Source organism: Hydra vulgaris, chromosome 01 (genome assembly GCF_038396675.1).
Source record: "Hydra vulgaris chromosome 01, alternate assembly HydraT2T_AEP".
Lineage (NCBI taxonomy): Eukaryota > Metazoa > Cnidaria > Hydrozoa > Anthoathecata > Hydridae > Hydra > Hydra vulgaris.
Window position 1 is genome coordinate 58,434,843 of NC_088920.1, and position 13,989 is coordinate 58,448,831.

Sequence of the window (13,989 nt, forward strand, 5' to 3'; positions counted from 1 at the left end):
CTATTATGTTAAATTAATGTATTCAAGCTTATTAACGATGAATTATTTTTTGGATTGACGCAATATAATAGTCTTGGGATCACTTTTCAGTTTTAATGTTCAAAAGTGTTTCAATAAATTTCATAAAAAATTTCATAATTTTTGTTACGTTAAAATTGTTTTTAATATAAGTTGCATATTTAATTTTCATCTTACTTTATTCCACCTTCATTTGAATTTCTTTACCAAGCTGTGCAGCTAAACAAACACAAGGCCTCTCGCTATTGGAATAAAAGAGACAACTTTCCATTAGTCACAACACGATTATTAAGGAGCAGTTCTTAACACATTAAGAAGCCCTCATACGTAACTCTGTAAGATATAGAATTTAATATTTTATACTTTTTGTGATTTTCAGTTTTATGCAATAAGTTTATATAACACATTTAATTAAAAAAAAAAAATTCAAATAGTTTTCCTTTTTAGAAAACAATGAAGTGTGTTGCTGTAATTATGACTTTGTTAGTTGCTGCTTATGCAGGTAAGATTTTATAATCTTGGTTAAAAATTTCCGTTGAAAATTTTCTGATTAGCAGCCGTGGAGCAGTGGTTAGAATGCTGGCTCAGAACCAAGAGGTCTGAGGGTAGCCAAGTAAGTGACAATAGAAAGGAAGGAGGCAGTTCTGTGACTAGTGGGTCTGAGGCTCCTCCTTCCTCTCCAACACATATTATTAGGGTCCCAAATTCTTAAAAACTTTTCCACTAGGTATTACTGAAAAAAAAATGCTCCTTAAAGTTCCGAAAGAGTACCTAAATTTGCAACTCTTATCTGTGGTACTCTGTAATAAGACTCTAAGGACTTCTGAGACCAACTTAATAACCACAGACACACACACACACAAACACACACACAAAAGTGTTTTATATATATATATATATATATATATATATATATATATATATATATATATATATATATATATATATAGATATATATATATATATATATATATATATATATATATATATATATATATATATATATATATATATATATACTCACACACAAGCATATACACGTATACTTACAATTTTTAAAATTTCAGAGAGAAGGTGCAACCAAGTATGCACAATGATTTGGGCACCAGTCTGTGGTCACGATGGAAGAACATACGCTAGTGAATGTGCGTTAAAAGCTGCATCTTGTCTTAGCCAGGAGCCCATAGTTAAAGTGTATGATGGTGAATGCAACCTCGAAGGTATTTTATTTATTAAAAACTTTTTAATTTTAATTTCATGGTAAGGTTTAATTGTTAGATTTATATTTTTATATCAGGCAACTGCAAATTTGCTTGCAACAGAATGTATGCTCCAGTTTGTGGTAGCGATAAAAAGCTTTACTCGAACGAATGCCTTTTGAGACAAGCTGCATGCGAACAAAGAAAAGCCATTACAGTCGTTCGAAATGTTGGCGAAAATACTGATTGTAGTTGTAAGTTATTTTACTAAAATGTTTTCTATACTTAGTATAATTTTTTTTTTTTAATTTTTACAATGAAAAATAAAAGTGTTTTTTGCAGTAAAATAAAATAAATTTGTTATGAAATATTTTAATTAAGTAATTTTGTTTAATAACAAATTGCTGAAAACTAAGTTTTCAATAACAAGTTAACTCTATGATTGTATTTTTTTCAGCTTGTTCCTTTCCATGTACAAGAGAATATAATCCAGTGTGTGGATCAGATGGAAAAACCTATGCCACAGAATGTGTAATGAGAGGTTTTGCATGCCAGAACGAAAAGGCTATTGTTGCCGTTCGCGACGGACCATGCGAAGCTGAGTAAAATCTAGATCCTTTTCCATTTTTAGTGTTCAAAATTGATTAAAGCAGATTATTTTGATCAAACTGGTCTATTTATTGAGTCTTATTTTTTACTTTAAACGTTGCTTAGATTTTAACTTTCATTATTTGGTTTTGTTTCATTAAGATAGTTTTATTATTATTTTTTACAGTAAAATTAAGATTGTTGCTATGATTACCAGGTTGCGTGTTAATTTAATTAAAAGTTAAATTTACTTTTTTGCAATCAACCGGTTAAAATTATTTTTCACGCGACTTCAGTATAATCTTCTTAGTTTAAGTTTAGACTAAGAAAACGTGATAAATCAAAATAAAAATACGCGTGACACTGTTAATGAAGTCTCACATTCTTAAAATTCTTTAATAAAATTTTTGTAAACCTGTTCAATAAATCTAACAAACGAATAGTTAATATGTTTGTATTATGAGATCTTTTAAAGAGTCTGAGCTAACTTTGTAAAAGAATTATGTCCAAAGGAAAAATGTAGGAAAGAGGTTTTAAAAAGAATAATTTTTATTAGGTTTTCTCTTTAACACCGGCAATAAACTACAGGTAAATTAGATTATAATAGAATAGTCACCAAATGAATTAAAATCAGCTAAACGACACGGCTCTTGCAGTTGTTAGCATTAAGTGCTAATAACAAGCTGGTGTGTTTTCCACAAATTATTGGATCAGAATTTTGGAACATTCTCCTCCATCAAAATTTTAAACAACTCTCTCTTTTCTTTTTATTTCCAAAATCGGAACGTTTCTTTCAATATTGACACAACATTAGCAAGCAGGTTCTCGCCCAGAGGGCATACTAACCCCTCAAAGGAAGTCCATAAGTCGTCTCATTTCTTGTCCATAAGTCTTTCATTGGAGACAACCTTGGTTGGTCTCCAATGAAAGACTTAAGGGCGTCTATTTTAGACGTCCTAAAGACGTCTTTTCAAGACGTCCTAGATACATTTTTTGTAGACGTCCTAAAGGCGTCTTTTAAGCCGTCTTATGGATGTCTCTGGCTGGTCTCATGTGAAAGACTTAAAGACGTCTTATTCAGTCGTCCTATAAACGTCCTAATTTTACCTAAACATTCTTTTAAAAGTTATATATAAAGGCATTGATATACAATACACACCATAGATTTGATTTTAATCTAGGCAAGGGAAGGTAAAAAGAGAAATCTAAGTAAATAAAGTGTAATTTGATATATTTAAAATAAATTATTAGCTTTACAAAAAATTAGAAAAATTTTTTAAACAATATTACACTTTCCAAAATAAAAACTAATATTTTCTGCAGAGTATAATCGATAGTATATTATAAATAGAAGAAAATTACTGAAAAATGCAATATAAATAAAAAATACAACAGGCGATTATTGATAATTAAGCCATCATTGATCGATATCAATATTAGTGGATGTTTTCTTTAATTGGTCAGAAGAACACCTAATTACTCTCCCAATAAGTGGTATGGGATCCATTTTGGTTAAGTTTTTATTTAGCATCTTTTAAAAATAACAACACCCGGGTTCTGAGCCAGAACTCTAACCACTGCAGCCGTGGCGCAGTGGTTAGAGTTCTGGCTCAGAACCCAGAGGTCCGAGGTTCGATGCCGGCTCTAGCCCAATAAGTGACATTGGTAAGGAAGTAGGCGTGAACTTCTAGTTAAATGCTCTTCCGCGGTGCTCCGCGATAAGACCGTAAGGACTTCTGGGAGCACCTTTTTTTTTCTGTTTTTTTTTCTGTTTAACATAGTATAATAATTTTTACAATGCTTGTTTAAATATATATAAAATAAATTCAGTTACAAGAGTATACACTATTATTAGAATAAAATAAGGTTAAAGCAGATGGAAACTCAAAGAAGATAAGGATAACATTACGTTATCGCAATCTTTTCGTAGAGTCCCTTTTTAAAAGAACAATAAATCGTAGATTTATATAATAAATAAGAAGAGTAATAAATTGTTTTAATAAATTGTAAATATACAGCATTAATATCGAGTATAATATAAATATAAAACTCATAATAAATATACTGATGAGATTGTATTAAGAAGTATATAACACGTACAATATAAAGCTCGTATTAAGAAGCAAATAAATAGCAAAGTTACCGGTAAAATAGTCAAACAAACAAAAAATTAATTAGTTAAAATAAAAATAATTTTTTATTTATTGAGATCATTGCATTTTAAAAATTTCTTTTTTTGCTTGAAACTTAAATGAACTTAAGGACTTCACCGTAAACTTAAAATCCTTTTGACATTCATTCCATAATTTAGGTCCTCGATAAGATATACAATGTTCTGAGAGTTTGTTACATTTCCGAGCCAATTTATAGTTAGTGTTTCTATTTGATCTTAGACTATACTTATCATTAAGCTTTATTTTGAACTTATCATCAAAATTTACTGGTAAAAAATTGTTGTAGTATCTATACATAAAAATTAGATGCTGATAGATATTTATTTCAAATATATCCATCATTTTCATATCTTTCAAAAGAGGTTTTGCATGTTCACGTTTAAATTTAGAATATATGATTCGGCAAGCGTGTTTTTGTAGCTTATAAACTTTTTCAATTTTTGTTTTATGCGTACTTGCCCATAATATATTAGCATAGTTAATGAAACAGTGAATTAGCCCAAAATATATCAATTTGAGACTTGAAATATTCACGTATGGGCGGACTCGATACATTACGCCAATAGTTCTGGCAATTTTTGATTGAATATAGTTTATCTGGGAAAGCCAGGATAAACTTTCATTGATCATATGAGAATAGAGATGTTTAATATTATTATTGGTAAGAAATAGATTTGTATCATCTGCAAACATTATTAAATTTAGTTTTAATGATGCATTACAAAAGTCATTAACATAAATAAGGGATAGGAGCGGACCAAGGATTGATCCCTGCGGAACTCCGCATACGACATTTAATGTTCCGGATTGTTCATTATGAACATATTGCTTTCTATCTGTAAGATAACCTTTTATCCAGAAATATGTTGTATTATTTATACCGTTATACTTAATTTTTTATAAGAGAATGCAATGGTATCTAATGCTTTAGATGGATCTATAGATACTCCTAAAGTATATTTGTTATTGCTAAAACCATTAGTTATATGGTTGACTATTTCAATAATTGCATGTTCAGTTGAGTGATTTTTCTGGAACACGAATTGTTTTAGGTAAAAAAAACTCTTTATAGTGAAATACTCGAATATTTTATTATAAACTACGCGTTCAAACAATTTTGAGGATACCGAAAGTAATGATATAGGTCTATAGTTTGTAATGTCCGAATGATCGTTGCATCTGTCAATTGGGATTATTTTAGCTATTTTAAAAGCATCAGGGAAAATACCGAACTTTAATGAAAGTTTCAGTATATGAAACAAAGGTTTGCCTAAGCTAGTTTTGTTAAAAATTACTATATTACTAGAGATTTCATCATTTCCTGGGGATTTATTTTTTGAAAGAAGAGTATGCTGTTTCAAATTCTTTATAACTTAATTCATTACATATAATATTTTGTTATTTGAGGGTTTTAGATAGATTTTAAATGATTCTGATGTTGCCAATATTTTGTAGGCAAGTTTAGGTCCAACATTTGTGAAATACTTGTTAAACTCTTTTGAGATTATATTTTGACAGAATATATCAGTGTTGTCAATATTAATTCTCTAAGGCAGTGAAGGAGCAATATTTTTGTCTTTTCCGATGATGTTATTAATTATGGACCATGTTTTTTTACTATTAAATTGGCAATTCAAAATTAGCCTACTGAAATAACTTTTTTTTGCATTTTTGATTAGTGATTGGTAAAAGTATTTATATTTTTTGTAATTTAGATAATTTTTTGTGTTTTTATTTTTTAGAAATTTGTTATATAGTTTTTGCTTTTTTTTTTTTGAGCATTTTCATATCGATTTGGTCAACCATCGGTTAGCAATAGCTTTTGCCTTAACTTCAATATCCTCATATAAACAGGTTTCATTGTAGTGTTTTGTACTAAAAAAAAATTTAAAAGCTTCGTTAGTATCATTGCATTTATATACATTACTCCATGATTTTTGTTTTAATCTACACATTAGTTTGTTAATATTACAAAATTTAATGTTACGTTTTTTATAATTAATAACATTAAGTTGACTATCAGACGCAGTTTTTAAATAATTTTCTTTTAAGAAGATAGGAAAATGATCACTAATATCTGTAAGGAAAACTCCAGTTTCAAATGTTAATTTTTTTTTTTTATTTTATTTATTTCGTCATTAAAAAGAAATAAGCTTTTACAATGTTTTTACAACATAAAAATATAACATTAAAGTTTCGACCGGAGCCGGCAGAAGACATGGTCTTATCATCCAGCCCCGTTAATATAACTAAAAAATTCAGCCGATAAAAATGAAAAAGGAAAGTAGAAACTAAAGAAAAAACTGATTTAACAATCAATTTACTATTTGCAGAAAAAAAAGAAGAAAAAAAAAGAAAAAAAAAAAAAATTATAATTATTTTTTTAAATTATTATTATTTTTAATTCTCTATTTTATTCTACTTTTATTTTTATTATACACGCACACACACACACACACATACATGCAAATATAAGTCCGTTCATATATACATACAAAACCAAATAAATTCTGTTTTATATTCCATCTACAAATGGCGTAAGTTATAATAAATATTGCATTTACAAATTGCGTTATTATTATAATATAGAATAATATCAAACATGTTTTAAGTACCATACAATATAATTAACATGTTGCGTCAATTTATTAGATATTAATTAAATAACATTATCAAAATTTTTAATAAAAGGATAGTAATTGCTTTGTATCAAAATCAAATAAGTGTTGTTTTGTTGCACGTTTAAATTGTTGAGTTGAGGTTAAAGTTTTTATATTACTTGTTAAAACCAAGTTCCATAACCGCGGCCCTCGGCAAGATATCGAAAAATCAGCTTGTTTTAATAATGTTTTAGGTATAAAAAAGTTATTTATTGAGTATTTAGTTTCGTATTTGTGGTTTAAAGAAAAAAAGTAAGTTTGGAAAATGCTTGGTAGCATACCATTTTTAAACTTGAACATAAAAATAAGTATATTAAGAATATTTATTTCATAGACATTAGGCACTCCGATTTCTCTTAGTAGTGGTCTGGCACTAGCGTATTTATTTGCATTTAATATCAAGCGACTTGCTCGTTTTTATATTTTGTAGATTGTATTTAACTTTGAAGGATAAGTACTTGCCCAGATAACGTTGCAGTAGCTGATGTAGCTATGAATAAATGCAAAATAAATATTTTTTAAACAATTTGCGTTCAGGAGATGTTTTGTTTTATACATAATACCAATAATTTTAGATATTTTATTTTCTATTACTTTGATATGATTACTCCAGCTTGATTACAGATGGTTGTTAATGAAGATATTGTCAATCGCAGTTGCTGAGTTTTTTGTAACACGTATGGGTTTATTAATTACACAGGTCAACAAAAAAAAAAAAATTTTCTGGTGCCGAGCAAACAATTTGTTTTTTGTATAGCATTTCTCATTTTGATTTCAAATATGCAACTCTTTTTTTACCATCACGTCAAGTTGTAAAGATATTTAGGTTCAAATCTTAAGTATTTAGGGTAAAGTCCCTAATATTGTCGAAAAAAAAGTTATTCAAAAGTATGTCAACCTGGGTCTCAAAAGAAGCGTATTTTCGTAGAGATTTTAGAAAACATAAATATTTTTCCTTAAAATGTATTAACAAAAAAATTTTGTCAAAAAATGCTAAAGACTTAAAAAAATTTCGACAGAATGTTATTCAGCAATAATACAAAAAATGCTTATTTTTATTACAAATGAATAACATTTTTAAAATCTCTATGAAAATACGCTTCTTTTGAGACCCAGGTTGACATACTTTTGGATAACTTTTTTTTCGACAATATTAGGGACTTCACCCTTAATTCTTAAGATTTGAACCTAAATATCTTTACAACTTGACGTGATGGTAAAAAAAGAGTTGCATATTTGAAATCAAAATGAGAAATGCTATACAAAAAACAAATTGTTTGCTCGGCACCAGAAAAAAAACATTTTTTTTGTTGACCTGTGTTATTGATAAGACGTTGAGTTTAAATAGCATTTCAAAAAAGGATTTTATTTTAGGAAATTTTTGATAAGTCAGAGCACCAATGTTTATGTCCCCGATAATATATAGGTTTTTATTTTCATTATTAATTTCTAAGATAGAATTTTTCATAAAATTTTCAAATGGGTTATTTTTACCATTTGGCGGACGATAAATACATCCTACTAATATATTACTATATTTATTGTTTATAATATCGATGAAAAGACTTTCGTAGTTAGAATTAGAGAAACATTGTGCTTTTTTAATTTTATACGTATATTTATCGGAGACATAAACCCCTAATCCTCTACCTTTTTTCCCGCTTGGCCAACTAATTTATAAGATTGCAAACTATAGATAGAATTCAATTCAACAGAACTTTCTGTATCATGCCAAGTCTCTCTAAGAGCTATGATATCGAACGCGTTATTTAAAATACATAAAATTCTTTCAACTTCTCAATATTTTGCTGCATGCTTCTAATGTTTACGCGTAATATAGAAAATGAATTAGGATCTTTTGATACTTTGAAGTCGAAAGGACTAAAATACGGTGTGTCGATTAAGTTCATTTGAGTTTCTCGAAAAATATTTATGTTATCATTAGATAATTATTAATAAAAACCTCCGGAAATGGGTCAAAGTTTAGATTTTCAAAATCTCTATTTTTTAGAGTTTTCATTTCCATTTTTGAAAATAAAGAATTTTGATTAAACAAATAGTTTCAATAATTTTACTTTATATATATAAATATAAATTTAGATCAAATCAATCCAGATTTTAAATTTTGAGCATCGTCGGATTTCTTTTTATTAAACTCGTGTACTACGAGCTTGTTGTATATCACTTTCGCGAAGTATCCGTTTTGCCTATGGATTTTTGCTGTAGCAAAAAGTTCTTTTCGAATTTTCCTTGTGGTTTCGCTAAAGTCTTCATTAATATATATGTTGGTACCTTTAAGATAGGAAGCTTTATTCAAGATTATATTTTTGTCCTCAAAGTCGTGTATTTTAATATTCTATTTTGATATTCTGTTCAATCCCGAGATTTTCACTAAAAAGTTTTTTAACATTTCTTTCGTAAATTCCCACTCTTTTTCGTCACTGCTCTCTTTAAGACCGTCAATTCGTAAATTACACCTTCTATTCCTGTCCTCTATGTCCACACTTTTTAGCTTTAACTCACTATTATCCCACGAAATTTTTCCTTGTATTTTTTTAATATTAGATAATTCATCACTTACTTGTTAAACTTTTTCTTCGTGAGTCTTTATTTTTTCAACGCACAAATCACCAACAAAATTCATACCAGTTTTTATTTCTTGAAGTTCATTACTTAAACTGTTAATATTATGTTGCAGAGTTTCAATTTTTAAATTAAAGTCTTTCACTGTTTCTTTGAAAAACGACATTATGGTTTCTTTTTGGTTATTAAGTAGTTCTCTCATCATAACAACGGAGACATATTCAGTTGATTTGCTCATTTTATTTATGTTAATATTTAAATATATAAGTAATAAATAAATTTGTAGAGTTAAAATTTCTTAAATTTATCTACGCAAAGAAAAGAAAGAAACCTTAATAAATAACCTAAATAACCTAAATTAAAAAAATGAAGAGTACACGGTAAAAAACGGCAGTCACATCTAAAAAGTTTTGAGAAAGTATATATAAATCATTTATGAAAGTCTTTGTATAAAGTTAGGAAAAAAATTTATTTAATAAAAGTTACAAATATTTTATTAAAAATGTAAACTTCAGATAAATTAATCAAGAAATAATTTTTTCTAATTTACTTCCCCAAAGGACAGTTTTTAGAAAGAATACAGTCTCATAGCTTGCTTATTAGGTTAGGTTGATATCAAAAATTGTTTTTACTTGATGAAACAACGCTGATAACACATATGTTTAACACTAAAATCAAATATAGCTTAATCCTTGTAAAAAAGATCTGGAAAAGTATGATGTAGATATAATAATTTTATCAAAGTAAACATTATTATGCACAACTTCTCAGAAACGCAACAGCCACTCTTTTTGACATAAACAAAATGAGGGTAACTGTTTTACGAACGCAAGGTATGTTTGTTGCCATATCAGATAATATTTTTCATAAAGAAATATAAAAAAACGGTTTGCCTCCACATGCAGTTATGCCACCACTTCCCCTATAAGGAACCGTCCATAAATTACCCAACGCTAAATCTATTTTTTAAAAAGGAGTAGAAGATCTTAATCTCTTTAACGCGGCAATTTTAAATAAACTTAATGGGCTGTTTTGACTTTTATACTTGAGGCTCTGCAAGGGAAAACTTATAATCTATTTTGTTTTGTTTATTGGTAAAATTTAGCGTTGCGTAGTTTATGGACAATCTTTAAACTGTAAAGAATAAATTCATGCATACAAAAGTGATGTATTAGATATCTCCATTTCCAATTTCTCTTTTCAAAATAATCTAACTCGTCTAACTACCGTCCCATTATTTTCATCCTATTATAAGCAAGATTTTTGAATCTTGAATAAAATAACTTACTTTCTGATCATCAATATGTATTTCAATCTTCTCACTCCACAGCCGATTTTTTAACAGTAATAATCATAGGTTTTATAGTCATTAGATAGAGGAGGCGAGGTTAAGGCTATCGTTTTTGACTTTTTTAAAGCTTTTGATAAAGTTTGGCATACTGGTCTTCTCCATAAACTTTTTTCTTACGGTTTATCAGGTAACATCTTTGACATTATGGAATCCTTCCTTTCCAATCGTAGTATAAAAGTTGTTATCGATGGACAGCATACTTCTTCATATCCTGTAACTTCAGGGGTTTCACAAGGTTCTATACTTGGCCCTATGTTCTTTTTAATTTACATGAACGATCTTCCAGATTTTATCACATGCATTGTTCGCTGATGATACTACCATTTATTATTATCTTGATAAGAAGCCAACACTCTTTGATCACTTGGCACGGGGTATTTGAGCTCAAAAAAGCTCTCACTTCTGTTAATGCGTAAGGCTCACAGTGGCTGGTGAACTTTAATTCAGATAAAACTCAATTTTTTTCAGCTAATTGTTACCGCAATAATTTAGATCTTCTTATATTTACAAATGTTGATGTAATCTCATCGCTTTATCTTTCTGGTTCTGCAAACATATTCTATCAAGGAGTTATCTCAAATCAATTCAGTCTGTCACAAGGTGTGCAACAAGGATCTATTCTATCGTTGCATTTATATGACATTTATACTGAAAGCATCCTAAATGAAATAGTCTCAGAAGAAGGATCAACAATAAATGGCATTTATACTGGTTTAATTGCATACGCAGATGATGTAATTTTGCTGAGTACTACAATCTCTGGTCTGCAAAAACTGATTAACAGATTTCAAAATACGGAGTAGCAAACTTTATCAAGCTAAACGCTGAGAAAAAGGAATTTCTGATTTCTGGAAAAAGCAGTATTTCCAACAACGTTATTCAAATTCACGGAGCTTCTATATACCTTCAAAATAAATTAAAATATCTGGATTTCCAATGGGATAACGATACTACCAATAAAAAAAAAAAAATTGCAACACTTCAAAAAACAAATTTAAATGAGCGTATATCTCAGTTTCAATTAATTCCAATGGCTCTAATCGACAGTGGGATTCGTTACTGCCAGCCGTCAGTCAATTTAGTTTCAGTCAATTTAGTTTTAGTCAATTTAGTTTCAGTCAATTTAGTTTCAGTCAATTTAGTTTCAGTCAATTTAGTTTCAGTCAGTTTAGTTTCAATCAATTTAATTTCAGTAAATTTGGTTTCAGCTCAATCAGTTTCTGCGTGGAGTGTAGAGCTGGGGTTTTTTTTAACCAAAATGACGAGAATAATGAAACTATTCAAATGCTTTAAACGCGGCGTTTAACGCCTTAATAGTTACAACAAGTTTAAAACTTCTTTGCATGAAATTTCGGAAACTAACTGAAGTTGTAAAAAATATATATATATTTCTAGCAAGGAATTAATTTTTGATTTTTTCTCCTTTTTTTTACTGAAAATGCTTTTAAATATTTGTACGGAAACGACTTAAATTAAATCTACGTTATTTATAATATAATAATTTTTCTCACATTCTATCTATAATAATAGTCAATTTTTTTTAAGTTACTCTTTTAAATTATAACTTACCCAATGTTACCATAAGTTACACTTAAGTTACCATGTTACGCTCAAATTACCGCAGTTACCGGTAACTAAAAGTAACTGTTTTTAAAGTTACCGAAATCGTCAAACTCTATGTGTATGCAGGGCCGTAGGAACAAAATTATGTTGAGGGGGGGGGGGGGCAGTACTAACCCGAAATAGTTTTAAGGACTTATTTTTTTTTGGACATTTTTTCAGTCAATTTTTTCAAAATTGTTTTTTTGAAAATTATTGGGGGAGGGGATGCAAATATCCTTGCTGCCCACCCTGTTGCTACGAGCCTGGTATGCTCAATGCAACTAAGGCATAGAACAAACAAACTCGTAAAAAAAAAAAGCCGATAATTTTAAATAAATCCGATTGGTTGTTAGTGGCAACCGAAAAACTTTTTATTTATTATTTAATTTATGCAAACAAAGAATTCGTAAATAATAGCAAAATATAAAGCGTCTGTTAGTTTTGCAGGTGATATATCCATATAATAATAACTTGTGTTGGTATATTTATAAAAAATATGTTTTTTTAAAAGCAGTTGGAATGAATTATGTAATATATTTCATTTTGCCCTGTGCCAACAACAAAAAGTATTTATTTTAATACATTACTGAAGCCATAATATAGCTTATATATATTTCAATCAACTTATTGTTCAAAAAAATAATTGTTTTTATAACAATAAGTTAAATGTAAATTATATTACTTTTAAATCCTTGTTATAAAAATAAAAGAAACCAAATGTCAATTAAAGTTTACTACTGATATAAAAACGAAACGAGGGTGAAAATGAAAGTAACTTGTTTATAAAGTTTACCGCTTCTTTTTTTTCATTGTTTAGGCATTCTGAATGAAATAAATTATTTTTTCAAGATAACCGAATAAGTCCCGAGTATTTCAAAAAATGATACTAAATAATGAAAGCAGTTTTTTGAATGGGGCTAAAAGTTATGATTATTTATGCAAAAACGACTTTGGTAGAAAAATTAACACTACCATAGTTTATCTGAATCTAACGTGACATTATTGTTAAACATACTCATTTAGGTGTGGTATTGAAAAAAATAACTTCAATTTTCATAAAAAAATTGTTTTTCATGGATAATTTTCCCAAATCATGCCTGATTATAAATGTCAAGTTTCATTCATTGAAAACAAACACCAATACGCGCTTTTATGAAAAAATCATAGACTTATCTATAGCCGAGCCCCAAGCCACTTTATGTTGAAAACTACATCTTTTTTAAATACAACTACGCTTGACGATTTGATGTAGTTGCATAACTTTTACCAGATTATAATAGTGGCTAAAATAATCTTTCCATACATACCAAATATGTCATACTTTTTGATGAAAAAACTTACATATATTGTAATTGAAAAAATATTTTTTTTTGTTCGGAAAAACGTGTACCAGGCCTTAGTTGCATTGAGTGGTGAAGCAACCTTTTTTCTTTTATTATTCAAAATAATATTCTTAATGTTTTTTTAGTCTCCACAAACGATATTGGCTTCGTCAATAATAAAGGATGCAAAACATCTCCCCGGCGGGGAATCGAACCCCGGTCTCCCGCGTGACAGGCGGGGATACTTACCACTATACTACCGAGGACTCATTAATATTCTTATATATTAGATATAATTATAAAATTACCAATAATATATTAGATATTTTATAAATTTGATCACTTTTTACATTAGGGGCTTGATAGAAGAATATTTTTTATAATGCTTTCGGAGTAAAACAGAAAAATCATTTCTATACATAAGTAACTTATTGTCATAATTTCAACACCCTTGTACAATGTCTTCTGTTCACGCAAGTAACTTGAAATTTC

General features: G+C 28.6%; 1 protein-coding gene and 1 non-coding gene across 2 annotated transcripts; one reads left to right on the forward strand and one right to left on the reverse strand.

Moving 5' to 3' along the window:
- Positions 1-471: 471 nt before the first annotated feature.
- Positions 472-1,823, forward strand: kazal1 (four-domain proteases inhibitor-like). Its single transcript, NM_001280871.1, is given in 4 exon segments — positions 472-520; positions 1,086-1,238; positions 1,316-1,471; positions 1,675-1,823. Coding segments are annotated over 4 exon segments (507 nt in total).
- Positions 1,824-13,691: 11,868 nt separating this feature from the next.
- Positions 13,692-13,763, reverse strand: trnad-guc (transfer RNA aspartic acid (anticodon GUC)). Its single transcript has one exon. It is a non-coding gene; the product is annotated as a tRNA-Asp (tRNA).
- Between the last annotated feature and the right edge of the window lie 226 nt (positions 13,764-13,989).